The sequence below is a fragment of the Myxine glutinosa genome, chromosome 12, assembly GCF_964187855.1.
Source record: "Myxine glutinosa chromosome 12, kmMyxGlut1.1, whole genome shotgun sequence".
Taxonomy (NCBI): domain Eukaryota; kingdom Metazoa; phylum Chordata; class Myxini; order Myxiniformes; family Myxinidae; genus Myxine; species Myxine glutinosa.
This window is the reverse complement of record NC_136272.1, coordinates 14,647,788-14,669,428: the sequence shown is the minus strand read 5'-3', so window position 1 is coordinate 14,669,428 and position 21,641 is coordinate 14,647,788. Positions and strand designations below refer to the sequence as shown.

The following is a 21,641-nucleotide window of genomic DNA, read 5'->3' as shown; positions in this document are numbered from 1 at the left end:
CTCCTTCCTGACATCACCGCACCACCAGCTCAAGACACATCAGAATCTGTGCCATCAGAGTCGGCCGGGATGCCAGAGTTCGCAGACCTCCAGTCTGGACACGAGATTATGTGATGATGTAATCTAAAGTTCTTGGAGAGTAAGAAAAGGAAGCAATGATAAACTGTTGCCATGTCTATTATTACTTGTTTTATGGTTAATCCACGCTGTGGCATTACTACATTTCATCTTCTAGTTAACTACATATGTTGTTGGTCACTGATTATGGTATGCATGTGGATGAAGAAAGGGGGACATGTGGTGTTGTGCATCGAAGGTACGCTCGAGGGGGCGTGGCCAAGAGGAGGAGGAGTTCCGGGTAAAGGACGGGCCGTAGAGAGGATTGGAACGGGAGGTGTGTCCGATGTTGGATTGAATAAAACTGTTGGACATTAATGAATTCTTCATTCTTGGAGTACTTTACGACACAACAAACATTGAAGTCATAAAATTGTTATTTATTATATTGCCGATGGTGTCGACAGTCCGACATTTTTATTCGAAAGAGGAGGGTGGTAGCCAGTAATAATGGGAACGGTAGCATTTTTGTTTCTGAATAGAGACTGGTCCTCGGTTCGATCCATGGTGGAGATGCTGCTATCATCCATGAGGGCGCAATAAAGCACTTTGGTTATGGTTTCCCAAAGCTGTTTTAAAGACCTGGAGGGATGAGTGGGATTGAAGAGAGTGAAGGAGTTTGTTCCAGAGGCAGGAGAAAAGAGGAATGAAAGAGTGAAGGTGAGCAGAGAGTCTTGATTTTGGCAATTTCACCAGAAGAGGGTTGCTGGCAGATCTTGTGCGACCTGTAGGAATATTTGGGGGACAGAGCGCAAACAGAGCTGGGGGAGCAAGGCTGGATAGCAGTTGGTAGAAGACAGAAAGACCGCCTACCTGCCTGTGCTGAGTGAGTGAGAGGCCCTCGCAATCGGCTTCATCGTGGGAGATTCCAATGATTCTGAAAGCTTTGGTTTCAACAGCGTGAAGCCGAGCAAGGTGTGAGGCAGGAGCACCAGCACAGAGAGGAGAGCAGTATTCTATTGAGCTGTGGATGAAAGCCTTGTATGTGGTGAGGAGCTCAGGTGTGCCAAGGATGGACTTCGCACGATGGATGATGCCCAGTCGGCGACTGGCTTTGGAGGCCAGCTTGGAAATGTGGTTTTCCCAGTAAAGATCATGGCAGATAGTGAGACCCAAAAGCTTGAGTGACAGAACTTCTTGGAGAGGATTGTTGAATAAAATAAAAACGGAAAAATGAAGCCTCATGGAGGAATCTCGGCACCATGAACCCCACATTGACGTGGTTCTTGGCACCATGAACCCCACATTCACGTGGTTCTCGGCACCATGGATCCCACATTCACGTGGTTCACGGCACTATGAACCATACATTGATGTGGGTCTCGGCACGGTTCTTCATAAACATCATGTGTGTAGTTTCGGAGAAGAGAGCAAATACCTATTTTGGGGGGTCAATCCCCCCCCCCCCCTCCCCTTCAACTTCACACTTTGCAGCAGCTTATTTAATTTTGTGGAATATACTTGCAGAAAAGCCTGTCAAAAGGGCAAGCGACACTTCTGTATTTTCACACTATTTTGCCTTGAAAACTCGGGCTATACACACACATATACACATCACAATGAACCCAGGCACAGTCCCAGTATGTTCCCATGAATGGTCTATTTGGGATGCTAGAACTAACTTTTCCATTCATGGGGCATAGATAAACCATAATGGCTGATCGCCACTAAATGCGCCGTATTCGCGTATAGGGTCATGTTGTTTAGAGGCTTCCTTCAGATTTCCAGTAGCTTGTTGGCAAGGTTGTCCCATATACATTTTGTTCCTAGATATATATAGATATGATTTTTAGCAGCCAACCTTTTACAGCACGCCATGTCTGTTAAACCCATTTGGTCCTCTGTGTATTTAGGATGTGCAGATCATCTTCCGGCCTGTTTTAAGGGACTTGTATTTGTCCGTATTAAAATGGAATTTTGTATTTATACGTCTATGGATAAAGTGCTGATCTTTAAAAGTATATGGGCATTGAATAATGTGCTTTGCTCTGTTCAAAATGGTAGTTTGATCACACATTGATCACTCCTTGAACATAATATGTAACTTTGTGAGGAACAATACACTTGAATTTTTTTTTACCTGCGCCACCAAAGGTGGATGGAGGTTATGTTTTCACCCCTGTCTGTCTGTCTGTTTGTGAACAAGATATCTCAAAAAGTTGCGGATGGATTTGGCAGAAACTTGTTGGACAGGCTGTGTGGTGTGCCAAGGAAGAAGCGATTCAATTTTGGTGAAGATCTGGATCCAGCTAGTAGAATTTCAAAAGTGATTCTTCACCATTGAGTGATATGGCCAACCAGGGTATGCTCTCTACTGAGTGCTGTTCTAGTTGTGAATGCCATCCACCTGATACCGCTCGTGCCACACACTTTGATACCAGATGACATTGTGCAGCTGGGTATTCGACTATTCGTGCTTCGGATAAAATGGATGCGGAGTTCCAATATATCTTCTTGAAGGATGATTTTCCGGTCTTCACCGAAGGGAATCAAACGACAATATGTATTGTTCATTTGATGCAAGTGATATTTTCATGGTACTTTCTTGAAGAGTGTTACTATTGTGTATGTGAGAGTTCTTCATACAATTACTTGTTTTGTTCGATACAATTGCCTTGGTGTGGTTTTACCATGGTTTAATAGAACAATCAAAATAACAAATCTTTCTGCCGCATTCCCTCTCGAGACTCTGAGGGGCACCGTAACCGGGGTTTGGGGAGGTAACATGTAACAGTATCAATGAGTGGAGGAAACGAAACGAAAGGCCGAATGTCCTGTGTGTCGTGCAGCGGTGAGTACATGCACACCCTCTGCAACCTTGATTACATACATGAAGCGAAAAAACATGCCTAATGTTTATGACACCCTTTTTATTTTCACATTAATCGGCCTGGAAAGGTTGGGCTAAAACTGAAATTACGTCCAAAAAGCTCATTTATTACACAAATTGCTGATCACTTTATTTGGGCGGTGTATATGCAACAGACCGCTGTCTCGAGCGTTCCCTAAAATAAAAGTAATCTGCGTTACACAAATGAAGCAAAAAACATGCTACTGGTTTTGTGCATATATAATACATCGTGATTATATAGCTCGGATGACTCCAATTGCACTCGGCCATGGGCTGAGGCTAGAGGTCGATGTGCCTTCACAAAATGGCGGACGTATGGTTTTTTTTTTCTTCAGGTTACAATTGTGGGTTGAGTTGGCCCAGTTGTCCAATCAATGAGGCACAGGCAATCTGTTCACACATACATGCATACATAGTCCAAAAACCTCTTATTTTGGATTTTATATACATTACATAGACTGGCGGGCACTCCTGCCCCTGGGCGGGAATACCTTCTCGGCCCACCTACAGTGGGCAATGTGCTGTGGCAGTCTTGGAAATGCACTTTAGAATTTTTGAAAGGAATTTTATTGATCACAACACATCAAACTCAATATCATAAGATAAAGCAAGATTATCTGTAATACCTGCTACAACCAAAGGCGGAGCTATTTCCACTACATGTCAATTTTGGAATTTCGGTGACTACTTTTGCTCCATTATTAGTAAGATTGTCCTTAAAGAAACCGGAAGCTTCATACTCACATTACACCGAGCAATGCCATCGACTCGGAGTAAATTTACATCGACACAATGAATAGAAATTCAACATTTCACGAAATTAAACTTTAAAATGTGCTACAGAGACATTGTTTAACTGAGTGAAAATAATCACGTGCATGGAAAAGTTTGAAAATAATTCTAAACAATGGAAAAACCTTTTTGTATCACCATGACTAAAACTTCCACAAAGCCGAAGTCTTCGTAGACTACTTTCAGTTTTATGTAACCTCCAGGAAAATGTCTCCTTTGTCAAGCTGGTCATCAAATGGAGTGGCTTGGAGTGCTGTCATTGGAATCGATACTGACGTTATTCGTTTCACTGTCTGACATCTCCTGTGAGAGGACACCATAACATTAGCATCGATCACAAAGCGTGTCACATACTGGATTCAGTCGTCAACGTTCCAACTTTTGCCTGTGACGTAGTACCTCCACTACTACTAATAATAACAGTTTGTAGTCTGCTGGAATATAGACTGTTGACCAGATTTTCACTCTTAAACCACTTTGAGTAAAATAAGAAGAAAAAAAGATTCGCTTATAGGTTTGAGTGCGTTGTACCATCTGATGGAAAAATAACAAAATATATAACAAGGAGAAAGGCAGGAGCTTCAACTATAACATTATAAAATCGCTTTTGTGGAAAAGGAGGGACATATCAGAAAAGGTAAAGATGAAGAAATGACGAATGCAATAGTTACACCGACTTTGGTGTATGGATCATCCATATGCATCTTAAAAAAACAGAGAAGAAGAAGAAACTAGATTCCTATGAAATGCACTTTATTTGTATACAGAGTCAAGGCTTGGGGAAGAGCTAGAACAATGAACAGATCAGGAACAGAGAGAGACAGAGAGAGAGAGAGAGAGAGAGAGAGAGAGAGAGAGAGAGAGAGAGAGAGAGAGAGAGAGAGACGATGAATGACGCCAACAGCAGTGAGAAAATAGAGGGAGAGTTGGACAAACAATGGGTATGGGAAGGAATGAAGAGTAGGGGAGGATGCACGGGGTGTTAAATATGCATACAGAAGGAAATTCTCAGGAAGGAAAAACTGGGAATTTGTAAGGTGTTGGGCTTGGTGGGAGATAACAGGGGTAGAAAAGATTATGGTTTTGGATTGGGAATGTTATGGAATAGTGGTGAACAGTTGTCTTGAAGATGTGAAGGAAATAATAAGATTGAAGAGAATGTGGAAGTTGATTCTACAGGTGGGATCAAAGAGAAACAAATGAGCGGAGGTGAGCAGTGATCCTGGATTGAGGTAGTTTCACCAAAAGGGGATTGCTGGTGGACTGTGTGTGCCCTGCAGAAACCTGGGGTACAGAAAATACCCACAAGTATACATACATGTAAAACTACAACATCACTTGGAAGAGAGCATACCGCCGCCAGGCTGAGCACTTTACATTTTGGATCCCACTGATAGGCCGGATCTGGATTGGTATCTGCATCAACAATCCAAAATCAAATCAATTCGTCCTTGACAAATACCCAACTTCTCCACTAAATTTCGTCAGAATCTGTCCACAACTTTTTGATAGACCGTTTGTGGCCCCATCTCAATGGTGAAGAATTACTTTTAAAATCCTCGGATCCAGATCTTCACCAAAATCTCATCATTTTATCCGTGTCACATACCCAACTTGTCCACCAAATTTCGTCAGAATCTGTCCGCAATTTTTTGATAGACCGTTTGTGGCCCCATCTCAATGGTGAAGAATTACTTTTAAAATCCTCGGATCCAGATCTTCACCAAAATCTCATCATTTTATCCGTGTCACATACCCAACTTGTCCACCAAATTTCGTCTGAATCCGTCTGCAATTTTTTGAGATATCCTGCTCGCAGACAGACAGACAAACAAATATGAAAGATGTCGGGCATAGCACGATACTTGCAAAATCCAACTACACAATAGTTGCCATGGAAACGTAAATTTGGTAATTTGGAAAATTTGACCTTTCAAGTGTTTTACATGATGGAATGTTGTGCACAACCGAATCTGTCCATAAGTATTTGAGACGTCATGCTGACAGACAAACAAACAGACCCTATGGAGACATTCAGAGGTGAAAACGACCTCCGTCTACCTTTGGTGGCGGATCAGGTAATGACCGGTGCCTTACCTTGAGTTCGCTGAAGTCAGGTAGAGGCAGTGTGAAGCCTTGCTTCCCATTCAACCAGTACGTATTCTGAAGACCCTTACCCTAGTAGATCATTGGATGGCATGTAAGTAAATACTTAAGAAATCAAAGGCATGCATGCTGCAGGGTAAACACAATATTTTTGATCATGTTTATATTTTAAATCAAACAATTTCACACAACTCAGTGTTTTTATCTCGACATTGTAAAATAAAGATTTATCTTCATTTGGAGAATGTATCAATCCTACAATCATTGCACTTACCTTGATCTGCATCGTTTCACGCTTCTCCATAAGAAAACCACCTTTCTTCTGCAGGAGGTTGGACGTCCGCTCCGAGAGTAGAATGCGCAGAGCTTCGTGTAACAGTGGATACAAAGGTGGTGGAATTAAAGAATGAATAACCATCATGACCATCATCAACATCATGTGGTACGGACCTTTTATTGCAAAGGTAGCTTGGCTTGTTGGTGATGTTGCATTAACGGAAATGAGCAATTTTCTGGATGTTTGCAAATGTGCCGACCACTAATTCTCTCTAAGGGGCAATTTATTTATATAGTATTAATTAAGTATCATTCAGAGTGGTGGTGGCGCTGGTCGGACCTTGAAGGTGGGCGTTCACATGAAACATGTGAACCACAGGTCTGGAACACCTGCATCATGTCACCTCGCCTTGGTCTGTGATCATGCCACTCTGGATTGAAGTCGTACAAATCACCAAGTCCCCCGCCTCCCTCCCCCAGCAAGCTATTAGTAAGAATTCTGAAACAAGATGTATTATTAATAACTTACGCTTGCTGTTGCTCTCCATCCGCGATGCCATGTTGACGGTATCACCAAAAAGACAGTACCGTGGCATCACCGAGCCAACCACCCCTGCCACAACTGGCCCTGCCAAAAACACCCAAGCACGCTGGTAAGCAACAAAATGATGCACCTAGAAAGCTTATTGGTGACAACTTGGAGAATCTAAGCACTTTTTATTTTGATATCCAGGTCAGGGAAAGAGCACAGTTGCTAAGTCATTACCTCCACATTTTTTTTATGTCTCGGTGGTAGGATGTTCCACAATGATGTGTTCGAGTTGAATTTAGGATCATCAGTAATTTTGCAGTTTTATTACCACCAATGTATGAATCTCCGAATATCGGCAGCCTGGCCTCAACTGACACTCAGCTGTCATTTTCAAATACTGTACTATAATCCAATAAATTTGTGTTTCTATTATTAGTTTTTGCAGTTCGCAACCGGCCACTCTGGAACTGATAATAATAATAATAATAATTCATTTATTTTGTATAGCGCTTTTCCAGAAGCCCAAAGGCGCTTTGACAGAGTGGAAAACATAACGCATAACAATACATGAAAACAACAATTGCAAAAAGACAAGAATCAAGAAAACAAACAGCAGCGATATACGGCATATATATAAGACAAGAATCAAAAAGACAAGACAAGAATCAATAGGGAAATATTTAAAGCAAAAGGAGGGAGAAGGAGAAGAGATAGTCAGGGGTTAAATGCTGTGGGTTGAATGTTGAATGCAGCGTTGAACAGGTGGGTCTTTAGTGATGTTTTGAATGTGGTGAGTGAGGAGGAGTCTCTGATGGTGTGAGGTAGTGAGTTCCAGAGGGTGGGAGCAGCGATGGAGAAGGCCCTGTCCCCCCAGGATCTGAATTTGGTCCGGATGGAGGGGGTCAGGAGGTTGGTACCAGCAGAGCGGAGGTTGCGGGTGGGAGTGTGTCTGGAGAGGAGGTCAGCCAGGTAGGATGGGGCCAGGTTATGGAGGGCTTTGTATGTCAAGAGGAGGATTTTGTACTGGATTCTCTGGGGGATGGGGAGCCAGTGAAGCTTGTAAAGGACGGGGGTGATGTGGTCACGGGTCCGGGAATGAGTGAGTAGACGGGCAGCGGAGTTCTGAATGTATTGGAGTTTATTGGTGATTTTTGAGGGTGAACCATAGAGGAGGCTATTGCAGTAGTCCAGACGGGAGGTGATGAAGGCGTGGATGAGGGTTTCTGCAGCCGTGGAGGAGAGGGATGAGCGGAGACGGGCAATGTTTTTCAGGTGAAAGAAGGCTGACTTTGTGATCTGTTTAGTGTATTTGTCGAAGGAAAGGGTTTGGTCAAAGATGACGCCAAGATTCCGGATGTGAGGGGAGGTGGATACTGGGATACCGTCGATGTTGAGGGCAAAGTTATGGGTGGATTTTGTGAGCGTTTTTGGGCCAATGATGATTATTTCAGATTTATCACAGTTAAGCTTGAGGAAGTTGATTTGAAGCCAGGATTTTATTTCAGTGATGCAGTTTGTCAGGATAGAGTGGGTGTCGGTGGAGACGGACTTGGTGGAGATGAAAAGCTGGATGTCATCGGCGAAGCAGTGGAATTGGAGACCATGACGGCGGATTAAGTGACCGAGCGGGGACAGGTAAAGGATGAAGAGGAGGGGGCCAAGAACTGAACCTTGGGGGACACCTTGGGGGAGGGGAGCAGTGGGGGATTTGCAGTTATTGATGGAGATGAACTGGCATCTGTCAGAGAGGTATGATTTAATCCAAGAGAGGGCAGTGCCGGTGACGTTAAAGGTGGATTCAAGTCGGGTGAGGAGGATAGTGTGATCGATGGTGTCAAAGGCAGCGCTGAGGTCGAGGAGGACGAGAATGTTGAGGTTGCCAGCGTCAGAGGAGAGGAGAAGGTCGTTGGTGATTTTGAGGAGAGCAGTTTCAGTACTGTGGTTGGAGCGGAATCCGGATTGGAATGTTTCATACAAGTTATTGGCAGAGAGATGATGTTTGAGTTGAGTGGCTACAGCGCGTTCCAAAACTTTTGACAGAAAGGGTAGGTTGGAGATGGGTCTGAAGTTGTTTAGGGTGTCAGGGTTTAGACCAGGTTTTTTTAGAATGGGGGTAACAGCAGCAATTTTGAGGGAAGGTGGGACGATGCCTGTAGACAGGGAGGAGTTTATTGTTGCAATGATAAGTGGAGAGAGAGCAGGGAGGGAGGCTTTGACAAAGCTGGAGGGGATGGGGTCAAGAGTGCAGGTGGCAGTTTTCATTCCTATGAGGAGTTCAGAGAGGTCAGTAGGAGAGATTGGGGAGAACCGAGACAGGGGATGGCAGGACAAGGGGGGGCAGGTGGTTGGAGGGGGAGCGGGTGCGGCGGTGGTCAAGCTGTTGTAGATGTTGTCAATTTTGCGTTGGAAGAAAGAGAGGAAGGAGATGCAGTTGTCTACTGTGAATGACTGGGTGGTGGTGTTCAGGGGGCGGAGGAGTTTGTTTATTGTCGAGAAGAGTGCTTTTGGGTTTCCGGAGCCAGAGTGGATAATTTGAGAGTAGTAGGCAGAGCGGGCGCGGGAGAGGGCATCTTTGTAGTGTTGTATGTGGTCCTTGTAGGCTTGGGAGTGAACTGTGAGACCCGTTTTATTGCGGAGTCTTTCAAGTTGGCGAGCACGAGTTTTCATCAGGTGGAGTTCAGGGGTAAACCAGGGAGCAGAATGGGTGAAAGAAACTGTTTTGGTTTTTACAGGCGCAAGCTGGTCAAGGCAGGAGGAGAGAGTGTGGTTGTAGTAGTCAGTGAGGTCGGAAGGGGTGTGGAGGTCAATGAAGGGAGAAGTGGACATTTTTTCAGAGAGGGTGGATGAGAATGAGGTAGGTGAAAGAGCGTTTAGCTTACGGAAGTTGATTGTGCGATAATGCCTTGGTGTTGGGGCGGGGATGTTGATGGTCAGAGTGATGGCTAAGTGGTCAGAGAGGGTGAGGTCGGAGCCATAGAGATGGTGCAAATTTAATCCAGTGGAGCAGACAAGGTCCAAAATGTGACCACGGATATGGGTAGGAAAGTCGACATGTTGAGTGAGGTTAAAGCAGGTGAGTAAATCAGTGAAGTCAGTGGTTATTGTGGAGTCAGTGGAGTCCATGTGGATATTGAAATCACCAAGGAGGAGGATTGAGGGGGAGAGGGAACATAGCTGGGTCAGAAAGTAGGAGAAGTCAGACAGGAATGATGGGTGTGGTTTGGGAGGGCGGTAGACGACAGCCATGACTGACTGCGTGTGACCAGAGAGTTTTAAAGCCAGGTGTTCAAATGATGGAGCAGATGAGATGGAGATGAGGTTGGTCTTGATGTCTTGACGGTGGATAACGGCAATTCCACCACCTCGGCCCTCCGAGCGTGGTTTATTGACGTAGGAATATCCATTGGGTGTGGTGAGGTTGAGTGTGTAGTAGTCCAGAGGTTGTTGCCAGGTTTCGGTGAGACAGAGAAAGTCCAGTTTGTTATCCAGGATGTATTCGTTCAGGATGAGGCATTTATTGTTGAGGGACCGGGTGTTGAACAGGGTGAGCTTGATGTTGTTTTGAACAGCAGGGATGAATTCAGGTGATTTAGCCAGGGTTCGTAGGCAAGAGGTGCGATCGTGTGGGTTGCTGTGACCAGGTGCGCTGGGACGAAGAGTGAGAGTGCGCTGAGCCGACCAGAGGACGGGGATGGAGTGACCTGATTGCAAATAAACAAACTTGCGACCGGAGCCACGGTGAATGTACCTGGGTCGTCGGAGGAGTCCATTTGATTTGATGGCAGAGATGCATGATGGGGTGGAGCGGGTATTGAGCAGAAGAAGCCTTGCGGCGGAGTACTTCAGAGCCATGCCAGGCAGGAGCGAAGGGACGAGTACGAGGCCAAGGTCGAGGAGGCAAAGCGGCAAACGCAGCGGCAAACGCAGCGGCAAACGACTGCAGCCGCTAATCAAGACCACAGCGGCAAACAAGGCCACAAGGCCACCGGCAAACAAGGCCACGGCCACAAGGCCACCGGCAAACAAGGCCACGGCCACAATCAACGGGAGCGGGCCTTTCGAATTCCGTATTCCGTACCATCAAAAGCAGATTCCGTTATCCAGCCGGAGAACACGCGGCACGTGCGGGTGTGAAAAGGCAGGACAGGTGTGAGATGTCAGGTCAGAAAGGTAGAAGCAGACCCTGTACATCCATCCAGTCGGAGAAGCGGCGAATATGCAACGCCAGCGTCCTCTCGCAACCGAACCCGAACCTGATGGCTTGCGGTTCACAACCGGCCACTCTGGAATTGCATTAATGGCTTGCAGGTCGCAATCAGCTACTCTGAAATTGATGGCTTGTGTTTCGCAACCGGCCACTCTGGACTTGGCTTATGGTTCGCAACCAGCCACTCTGGACTTGCCTTGTGGTTCGCAACTGGCCACTCTGGCTTTCATGGCTTGTACTTTGCAACCGGCCACTCTGGACTTGGCTTGTGGTTCGCAACCGGCCACTCTGGACTTGGCTTGTGGTTTGCAACCGGCCACTCTGGACTTGGCTTGTGGTTCACAACCGACCACTCTGGATTTGATGGCTTGTACTTTTCATCTGGCCACTCTGGACTTGGATTGTGGTTTGCAACCGGTCACTCTGGATTTGATGACTTGTACTTTGCAACCGGCCACTGTGGACTTGGCGTGCAGTTAGCAACAGGCCACCCTGGATTGTATGGCTTGTACTTTGCAACCGGCCACTCTAGATTTGATGGCTTGTACTTTGCAACTGGCCACCCTGGAATTGATGGCTTGCACTTTGCAACCGGCCACTGTGGAATTGGCATGCAGTTAGCAACTGGTCACTCTGGATTTGGCGTAAGGTTCACAACTGGCCCATCTGGACTTGGCTTGCAGTTCAGCCTTTTTTCTTCATTCTTTTCACATGCGGTGATGTCACATAACACAACAATAACTTTTCAACAATCACTAACAGTAATATTTTCCTAACCATGAACAATAACTCAATATTGTAGTTGCAAAACAAAAAGTATTTGCATTTTTTGTAAGCAGTAAACAAGATCGGTCCATATTTTCTGTAGATGGAGGGACAGGATAATGCACTATCTAAAGTATGTAACTTAGACACTCTCTCCAATCAAAAGAAAGACTGCACATTTAATCTTATGCCGTTAACATACCATGTAACCCTTGAAAAAAAACCTCTTTTGCTGCACAATACAACAATCAATCCTACAAATTGAAAGATACACCGAATCTTCTGAAAGGTGCCACCAAGAGTTGAGTGCCAAAAAAATACAAAGCGAGAGAATCCAAGAAGACTCGGAAATCCTGAGCACAGTGATTTGGCCGGATCTAGCATAATGTGCAGATGGTGGCAGACGTTTTACAGCGACCAATTAAGATGGCCAACTTTGGTGCGAATTAATGTAAAACAACTGCTGAAGGAAACGAGAGAGTTCATGGAGCACCGTGCCCCGCACAGTCTTGATAAATAAGGACATGGGCAGGGTCTGTGAGTGGCAAATTTGATTGTTCGTGATGACGTAAAATGCCATAATATTTTGTCGCACGTCGTGCTAAACAGAAAGGTTTTGAAAGTGTGAAGAAGGCGAATTTTGTTCTCCAGTGTTCAAATATATAATTCAATTGGAATAAAAGTAAGATTTTAAAGGTTGCAGAGAAAAACTTTTTCCAGATTTTTACCATCATTGATGCAGCGTCATTTAAACCACCTTATCAAACAAGTTACATTAATTTATTCATGTCACCTGTCCACCAAGTTTAGACTGAATCCATCCAAAACTTTTGAAAATCCATCCAAAAAAAATCCAAACAAGAAAAGGAGCAATCGGAGATTGCAAACCCTCGCCAGGATGTATTTTCGGTGGTTTTTAAGGCTTTTGTGTTAAAACAAATATGGCGGCAGAACCACGTTACCGATGACGTCATCATTTTGTTTTTTCTAAACAAATTTATTCCTAGATTATGCTCAAGAAATTTCATCTTTATCAGATGAAGTTTTGTACTTGTCAAATTATGATGTCATAATGGAGGCACCTATGACATCATCATTAACATTTTTTTCCCCATGGAGAGTTCTTTACAATGAGCAATGTCTCAATTTTTCCTATTCAGCGCATTCGGAGATATGGAGGTGCAAAGTTTTTCGGTTTTTCCAAGATGGCGGCCGAACCACGTGACAGATGACGTCATCTTTTTTTTCTCCACCAGTATATGCCGACATGGCGCTCAAGAAATTTCATCTTGATAGGATGTTTGCTACTTGGCGAATTATGAAGTCATAATGGAGGCACCTATGACATCATCATTAACATATTTTATTCCCCATGGAGAGTTCTTTACAATGAGCCAAGTGTCAATTTTTTCTATTCAGCGCTTTCCGAGATATAGAGGTGCAAAGTTTTTCGATTTTTCCAAGATGGCGGCCAAACCACATGACCTATGACGTCATCATTATCATTAAAAATTTCTGCAGGTGGAGTTGCACCGATGGTGAAAATTTCCTGTCAATCGGACCAACGGTTGCAGAGAAAATCATATTTATTCTGTGCGGACAAACAAACAAGCAAACAGACAAACGGACTCAAATGCAATACCCTCTCCTCTGGCGAGGGTAAAAATCTTGCTCACAGACAGACTGACAGACAAACACAAACATGGGTGAAAACATAGCCTCCGTCCACCTTCGGTGGCAGAAGTAAAAACAGCTTATCAAGGACATTTCAGCGTTACTTTGCCAAAAGTTTTCGAGACTCCACAGTTAACCCACTTTTATATCAAGTAGTATAGCATACCCGTCTTTATCATTTACCGCTATGAATTCCAGAACGCAGCATTATGGCCTGTTGGGAAATGTCTGGAAAACTGAATGAGCTGATGGCGCTGATAAAGTGCAAGGCCATGGTTGCCACCTCGCTCACATGATTCAAGCCATTACGCTGTGGAACGCCTGAGGTCACCATGTATGCATCCCCGATGGTCTCCACCTGCCAACGGACAAAGCAAGAGCCTTAGAATGTTTTATTTATTTATTTTAAGACACTTTATTGTACTTTTTTATTTTTTTTTATACAGGTATCAGGACACAGAAATAGGATCCTGAGGATCAATGGAGAAAATGTGATAAAGGGAAAATAGCGGGCCGACAACAAATGAATGCACCAAAAACAAGGACAAGAATTGCAGCCCGATGTTGAGAAAAGGTCTCAGCAAATGTGGGAAAAGAATGGCAGGAACAGCAAGATTAAAATGTTAATCAGTGTGATGACACTTGGTTTAAATTCATTTTGACTCTACCTGTTCACAAAGCTTTACTTTCCATCAGAACTTCAGGTGTCTATACTTACTCTCCTTCCATCACCTCGGTCACATCAAACGGCCGCACCTAAGGCCACACTCAAAACAAGACTCAGTGTTTCAACTCGGTGTTTGTCTCAACATCTTGTGTACCCAGCCCATCCTGTGCTGTCCTGTCCCCATGGAAGGTAAAGCCTATAAAATTATAATATTCCTCAGCCAACAAAAATAGAAAAAGAGACTCCACAATACAATGCCTTCTAGACTCTGGACATGCTGTTATTTCTCTCTCAGCAATGGTTGGTGGGCGTACATCTCAAAAGAGAGGTTAGGACCGTCTCCCTGGACATGTCTCGGGCATACAACACCATCTGGCATCCTGTACTGCTTGTCAAGCTCGCTACCTGTGGCATACAAGCCGGCTCCATACCTGCCATTCTGACTTCCTCCACTCATGTAGTCAATGTATTGTAATCAACAACAACAACAACAGGCATTTTAAGGCCATTTTCCCTGCGAGACCGGGGGTTAGCCTTGCGGTCCCCATGACAATCTTCTTCATTTTGCCCTATTTTCTGCATCTCCCCTTGTTAACCCCTTTGCCCGCATTTCTTCTTCCACCACCTTTAGCCAAGTCTTTCTCGGTCTTCCCCGTCCTCTACTTCCTACATTCATTTCCATCACTCTTCTCTAACAGTCACTTTCATCCTTCCTCAACACATGACCAAACCATCTCAACCTGTTTCTCTTCACAGCATCAATCACAGGCTCTATTCCCATCATCTTTCGCAATTCATCATTTGTCTTCCTCTCTCTCAACGATACTCCGCACATCCACCGAACCATTTGCATTCCCACCCTTTCCAGCCTTCGTTGCTGCTCTACATTCATTATCCATGTCTCGCTCCCATAAATCATAACACTTCTCACACATGCAGCATACACCTTTCCCTTCAGCTTCAACGACACTCCCCTCCTCGTCAGCACGCCACTCAGTTCCCGAAACTTCGTCCATGCACATCTCACTCTAGCAACCGTTGCCGAGTCTGATTAACCGTCTCCATTCAGCATGTCTCCGAGGTAGCAAAATGTTTTCACACCTTCCAGCTTCACGCCATCTCCAAGATCCAACTCAACATTTCCTCCATCTGCAGCTCCCTCTGTGCACACCTTACACTTGAATGTAGCTGCCACACTGGTTAATGACCCTCTCAGACCACTACATTTTTGATGAACCCACTCAGCGCACATTGTACATTGAATGGAGTTCACACCGACACCCTTCCTGCACACAGCACACGGCCACTTACCAGTTCTTTCCACCTCACCACATGCTTTACCTCTTGCCATCACCTTCGTCTTTCAGATATTCACCTTCAGACCTTTTGCCTCCATACATTCCTTCCACTTGTTCATCTTTTCCTTCAGTCCATCCATACTTTCCGCAATCAACACCAGCTCATCTGCATACAAGAACTCCCACGATAAACCCTCCTTTACATTCCGAGCCAGCACCTCCATCACAGCTACAAATACTAGTGGGCTTAGTATCAACCGCTGATGCACTCCCCACCTTCACCTCAAACTCACAACTGTTCCCGTCCTTCGTTCTTACAACTGTGCGTGCTCTCTCATACATTGCCATCACTACTCTGATCAACCATTCCTCCACTCCTAACTTCCTCAATGCCCATGTCACTACTTCATGTGGAACCCCATCGAATGCTTTCTCCAGATCAACAAACCCAAGAAACAACTTCTTCCTCTTTTCCATTTACTTCTCCTGCAACGGCCTTACAATAAAAAGCGCGTTTGTCGTTCCTCTTCCTGGCATAAATCCAAACTGCATTTCATCGATCTTCACTTTCTTCCTTATCCTCTTCTCCAACACCCTTTCCAATACCTTCATTCCATGCTCTAATAACTTTATCGCTCTATATGAGCCACAGTCCAGAGGGTCACCTTTCCCCTTGTATAGATGGACGAGGGTACTCAGTTCCCAATCCACTGGAATGCGGCCTTCTTTCACCACTAGATTACAGATCTCTGTCATTCTCTTCACCTCCCAACTTCCCGCTGCCTTCAACATATCTCCCACAGCTCCCGTCGGCCCTCCCGCTTTTCTACTCTTCATTGCTTTTATTGCTCCCTCAACTTCCTTCTCAGTTATCTTCTCTGCCGGTCCTAAGACTGGGTTACTCTCTATGTTGCCGTCCCATTCAATATCTGCATTCAACAGCATTTCCATATATCTTTTCCATCTTCCTTCAATTCCATCTGGGTCCACAACGATTTGTCCCACTTCATCCTTCAAGCAACTCACCCCCATCACATCACACCTCTCTTTCGCTATCTGCTTTCAATCCTGAATTCCGCTCTCTGATCCTCTTCCAAATCCAAGCGTTCTCCGAACATTTTCCTCCATGCCTCCTGCGCCTTTGCTCCCTCTTTCTTTGCAGCCTTCTTGGCTGCCTTATAACTTTCATGCTCTGCCTTTTCTGCCCCCGTACCCTTCATCTTCTGCACACCTTGAACTTCTTCCTCTTCTCGTCAATCCTCTTTCCAACTTCATCATCCCACCACCATGTTTCTGAGTGCCTCGTTGGTCCTTTAGTCCATCCACATACCTCACCAACGGCTCCCAACAGACTATCTTTCATTGACTTCCAACCACTTTCAAGCTCAACCACAACATCCTCTACCATACTCAGCCTCTCTTTTAATGCCTCCCTTACTTTCACCTCTTTCAACCTCCACACCTTCATTCTCGGTTGGTACTTCACCTCCCGAGCTCTCCTCGCACCTTTCACCCTTATGTCGCAGACAACCAAGTGGTGCTGTGAAACAGCCTCCTCCCCCGGGATCACCTTTGTGTCCTGGAGGTGCCCCCTATCTCGCCTACGCACCATCAAGTAGTCAAAGGTTGTCGTCGACCCACCTGACGTGTATGTAACAAGCTTATTATCCTCTTTCTGGAATTGAGTATTACAAATCAACAAATCAGCTCCATCAGCAAACTCCAAAATCCTTTCACCTTCTCCATTTCTCACACCATATCCGTAACCCCCATGAACTCCCTCAAAACCGTCTATACTCCTTCCCACATGTCCATTTAGGTCTCCTCCTCCCACAACAACTTCCTCATCTTTCACGTTTTCCATCAGCTTCTCTATCGCACACCAGAACTTGTCCTTCGCTTCATCGCTCAGACCAACCTGCAGAGCATATCCCGAGATGACGTTCACTCAGAGCTTTCCCATCATCATTCTCCAAGACTGCTTTTGTAATCAATCACTTTATGTAATTTTTTATTGTAATTTTGTAATTTAAGACATCACTAAGAGCTTTCCAATGTATTGTAATGTATGGAAACATTTCCTTTCTTCTCCCCTACTCTTCTACTCTCTACCATTGAAGACTGGAGTGCCAATGGCATGGCCCAGTCATGGTCCTCATATACTGTACATAAATGACTGATGCTCTGGAAAACACTCTCTTCCCTTTTGCAGACCATCCCATTGGCAGGCAAGTGGGAGCTGTTTCTCTCTCCTTGCTGATCTGGAATTGATTCGATGCTAGTTTGATAAATGAAACATGTTTTTCAATCCTGATAAATCTCACAATCTCACTCTGTCCCTCCAGAAGAATTTTCAAATGAACCCAGCTATCTATTTCCATGGTCAGCCACTGGAAGAGGTTCGTACCTCAATGGAGTGCCGATCTCTATCGACTTGAGCACCAGCGTCACATTTGTCTTTCCTTGATTCTGTGGAATCTAATGCTCTCAATATAATTGGCATCTCCCACAACGAGGCCGCAGCAAAAGGCTTCGCAGGATAGTCAGTGGCCTCTGATTTTACCATGTCTCCTCTGGTCTCACTCGCTCTGATCTCTCAAGCATCCAACTCTTCCCAGCTTCTCCAGGATGGAGATGTTCTATTAGTATCCCCCTTCAAGTTGAACTCCAAAAATCCAGGTGAATGTGGCATTGATATAGTGGGTCTATTGTCCTCCTCCTGTGTCGAGATGTCCTTGTACAAGAGAGGTATATGGGTATTATGTACACAAAGGGAATAAGCAAGGTGGGGGATGGGGTAGGTGGACCCACTCGGGGCTATTCTTGCATTTTATGAGGCATCCATTTATTATGTAAGCAAATGTGTACAAAATAAGTGAAAATATCCACCATACTTGCATACTTAACAAGTATAGATGGGTCTTGTGCTGTAACGAATGTGAATGTGTGATGACATTCCTTAAGACTCGAGTTTGCCTTCCTTAAGACATTCCAACATCAGTTTTGTCTCTCAGTATTCTCAGAAGGAACGTAATGTTATATTTTCGTTTCATTCATACCGCAGCTTGTTGTTCACCTTGTATACATCGTAGTGGCTGGTGATCTCATCAAAGAGTCCGTAGAGCTTGTTGAGAAGATGCACGACCTGCATCGGAGTACAAGCTGAGCAGAGATTGGTGAAACCCACAATGTCACAGAACGAAATGGTAACCTCTTCGAAGAACTCTGGGTCCACCGTTATCCCCGATTTCAGCTGCTCGCATACTATCCTGGAACATGATATAAAGTGTGGTTAATTTTTACATAAGGTGCCTGAAAAGAAAATGTGGCTGTATGGATTACAAGTTGGCCTGCTTCGCATCGCATTTCAATTGAATGTTATATTTTGAACACGAATCGGAACATGAATCAGAAAACAAACCTGTAGCTTGGGGAATAAGGATAAGTTATCCCTGTATGTCTTACCCGTTGTGATTTATCCTTTGTCCCTTATGGTACCGCAATAGAAACTAGCGCAGGAAGTGCCCATTGGAATTACACTAAAATAATAACAATAAAAACCAACCGGAAGCCAGTTCTGAGCACGGCCATTTGGACGCACCAGCTATATCGCCACGGAAGATAGGCAGGCTGAAGACACGCCCCGATGAGCCGTGATTGGCCAGGGCGGAGCAAGAAGCAACTCGCTATTGGTTGGGACTTGACCAACAGGAAGGCAGGAGCAAGAAGCTACCCGCTGATTGGTGGAGGGAAGGCCGACGAGGAAGCAGAGCGCCGATTGGCAAGGACCACCGATGACGTTAGAGGCGCATTGCGCGCTGATACGTGGAGAGCTGGACAAGGTAGTGGTGACCTGTGGGCATTGGTGGAGAGGGTTGATGACGTCATGAGACGGCCAATAAAAGAACTCTGGGTGGCATTTTCTCTCTCTCTCTGCCTCTTTGGATCCTTTTTGTCTGCCTTCCCCGTCACAGGCAGCTTTACCAGCAACGGCGGTTGTGCCGGCATCGTCACACCATTCTCTTGTTCGGCTGGTGTCTGGGCATTGAGAGCTGCAGTTGACAGGCAGAGAAAACGCGTGGATGAGTGCTACAGCGTGACGAGGCCGGGGTGAGCGAGACGCCTGGTGAGGCCTGGCAGCGAGCGAGCGAGCGGACTGTGGCCTTCTTCCCACCAAGAACACCACCGGGTCCGGACTGCGCACACGGGGCCTTGATGATTCCTGACGAGACCCCACGAGCTGATCAGAGATAAGTTCACTAAATAATCACACTATTATTTTATCCAGTTTACATTTCCCTTCGTCTGTGTTTTTAAGTCTGGTGTGAGGGACGTCCCGATTAGGAATTTAGTTTTACTGTCGCGTTTTTCTTGTTACTGGCATTATATTTAATAAACCTGTTTATTTTTGTACATTTTAAATCCGGTTAGTGCGAGTTATTTTCTTTACAGGCTTTGGGACTGACAGTGATCGCGACAGGTAAGCTTCAGCTTCCTCTTCCCCTTTCTTCCCCCGCATATATAAAATCCGCATTTGGGCATCGCCTTCGGAGTAAAAGCTTGCGTTTGGCCTTCCGTGACTCTCCCGGTGTTAACTGAGAGCAGTCACGACAATATTTTAGTTAATCTAATCATAACACTAATCCCTTCGTAGTGACTGCAAACGTACTAGAAGTTAAAATATATCATGTTCTACATATTAAAGAAGCGGCAGTTTTGTGTCCGTTACGTCATTACGACGGCTGCTCCACTGACCAACATTTTAATTTACAAGTAGGCCTGCACCGGCTCACTACGGGAGCTGCAGAAAGGGTCATTCCTCTTTGGGGTATATAGATTACAGTCGATCTATGGTCGGGTCTCAAGAACATTGGGTGTGTTCATTTACCAAGTTTCTTGTGGAGAGATCGCCAAGTGGTTTAAGCATTCGAGCAAGCATTCCATTCAAAACCGTTAAGGAACGGTTGGCTTGGCAAGCGCGGGCTAGCTGCTTGGTAAATGAGCACACCTCCAAACCTTGTGGGGGTATATAGATTACAGTAGATCTTCCCTCAGTTCTGTAAGTAAAACTTACCTCATGGATGTCGGGATTCCTCCAAATTTCCTTGTTTAATGTTATAAGCAGCATTAACGACTGGTTGAAAAGCTAATAATATGTATTTGTGGTTTATAATATTTTACAAGCCCGGCTACGCTGCTGTTAGACTTTTGGTATTGTTTTTACTATGTCTACCTGTCTGGAAGTCAAACAAAATTAAAATTATCTCCAAACACGAAATGTACTGTTTTTAAAGACGTCATAAAGGACACAAACAACAGGCACGAATAACTAATGTAACGTGTTAAATAAGGTGGTCTAATAGACACTGGCATCTATAGTGCAGCGGCATAGCAAAAATTTAAGAAGAATTGTGCATTTTGTGATGGAAGCACCAAATTTGGCACAATGATAGAATGTTATATTTAGAACATTTTCAGATATGGAACCACTTTGAAATTCACCCAAGGTCGCCGCCATATTGGATTTCAAAATGGCGGCTTTAAAAATCTGTAACCCTTAGTGGGGGTGGCGGAAACAAATCCTACAGGCACAATTATTGCCCCATTCACCCTATATCTTTTCTAACATCAGTAGACACATTACAGCGGCGATTCTGAGCTCAAGGGAACATCTAGGGGTCTGGGGAGTGAAAAATTTGAAAATTTCGGCCAAAAATACCCCTAAAAGAGGTCATTTGGTGTCAAATTTCAGGGGGGGTCGTGTATTGTCCTGTAGATAAAACATGCTGGTCCGTTGATTAACCCCTAATTAAACGACTTTTTTGTTTGTTTGCTCCATCCAGGTTTCAATCATGTCGAAGCAGTTCAAGTTAGTTCATGTTACCAAGCATGTAACTTCAACGCCAAAGACGCCACTGGACTGGGAACTCTGTGTTCTGTGTCAAGTTGATATAGGAGAGTCCCTACAGTGTCCTGCTGTCACGAAAAGAACTGATGCAGGTGCTGGATACAAGACACTTGAAGACAATCTATCAGCATTCAATAAACTAGGCAAGCTGCCACAAGACGTGGACTTGCAACGACTGGATGAAGGCCAAGGGATAGCTGCCACTCTAGCTGCCCACCAAGCCAAGTGGCACAAGTCATGCAGGGTGAAATATAACACTACCAAGCTACAGCGGGTACAGAAGAGAAGTCATTCAGAGGGAAGCCCTATCCCCAGTACAATCACAGATAAGTACAAGCTTACTAGGTCTCAGGCAGCTTGTGTTGATAGCATATGCGACAATTTGTGCTTCTTCTGCCAGCAAGAGCTTGGTTTGGAGTTTCATCAAGCAGCGACATTGGAACTAGAT

The 21,641-nt window shown here is 44.9% G+C and overlaps 1 protein-coding gene across 3 annotated transcripts in view; it reads right to left on the bottom strand.

The window, feature by feature from the left end:
* Nucleotides 1-3,295: 3,295 nt before the first annotated feature.
* Nucleotides 3,296-21,641, bottom strand: part of LOC144888489 (guanylate cyclase 2G-like) — a 30,982-nt gene continuing 12,636 nt past the window's right edge. For 2 of the 3 annotated variants that reach the window (XM_078766508.1, XM_078766510.1), the window contains 6 exons: nt 18,362-18,554; nt 13,504-13,678; nt 6,672-6,770; nt 6,141-6,232; nt 5,858-5,938; nt 3,296-4,063 (listed from right to left, as the gene is read on the bottom strand). In XM_078766508.1, coding sequence (XP_078622634.1) covers nt 3,992-4,063; nt 5,858-5,938; nt 6,141-6,232; nt 6,672-6,770; nt 13,504-13,678; nt 18,362-18,554 — 712 coding nt within the window. In that variant the 3' untranslated portion in view covers nt 3,296-3,991. The remainder of the gene's footprint in view (nt 4,064-5,857; nt 5,939-6,140; nt 6,233-6,671; nt 6,771-13,503; nt 13,679-18,361; nt 18,555-21,641) is intronic. The other variant, XM_078766509.1, reaches the window with a different exon arrangement.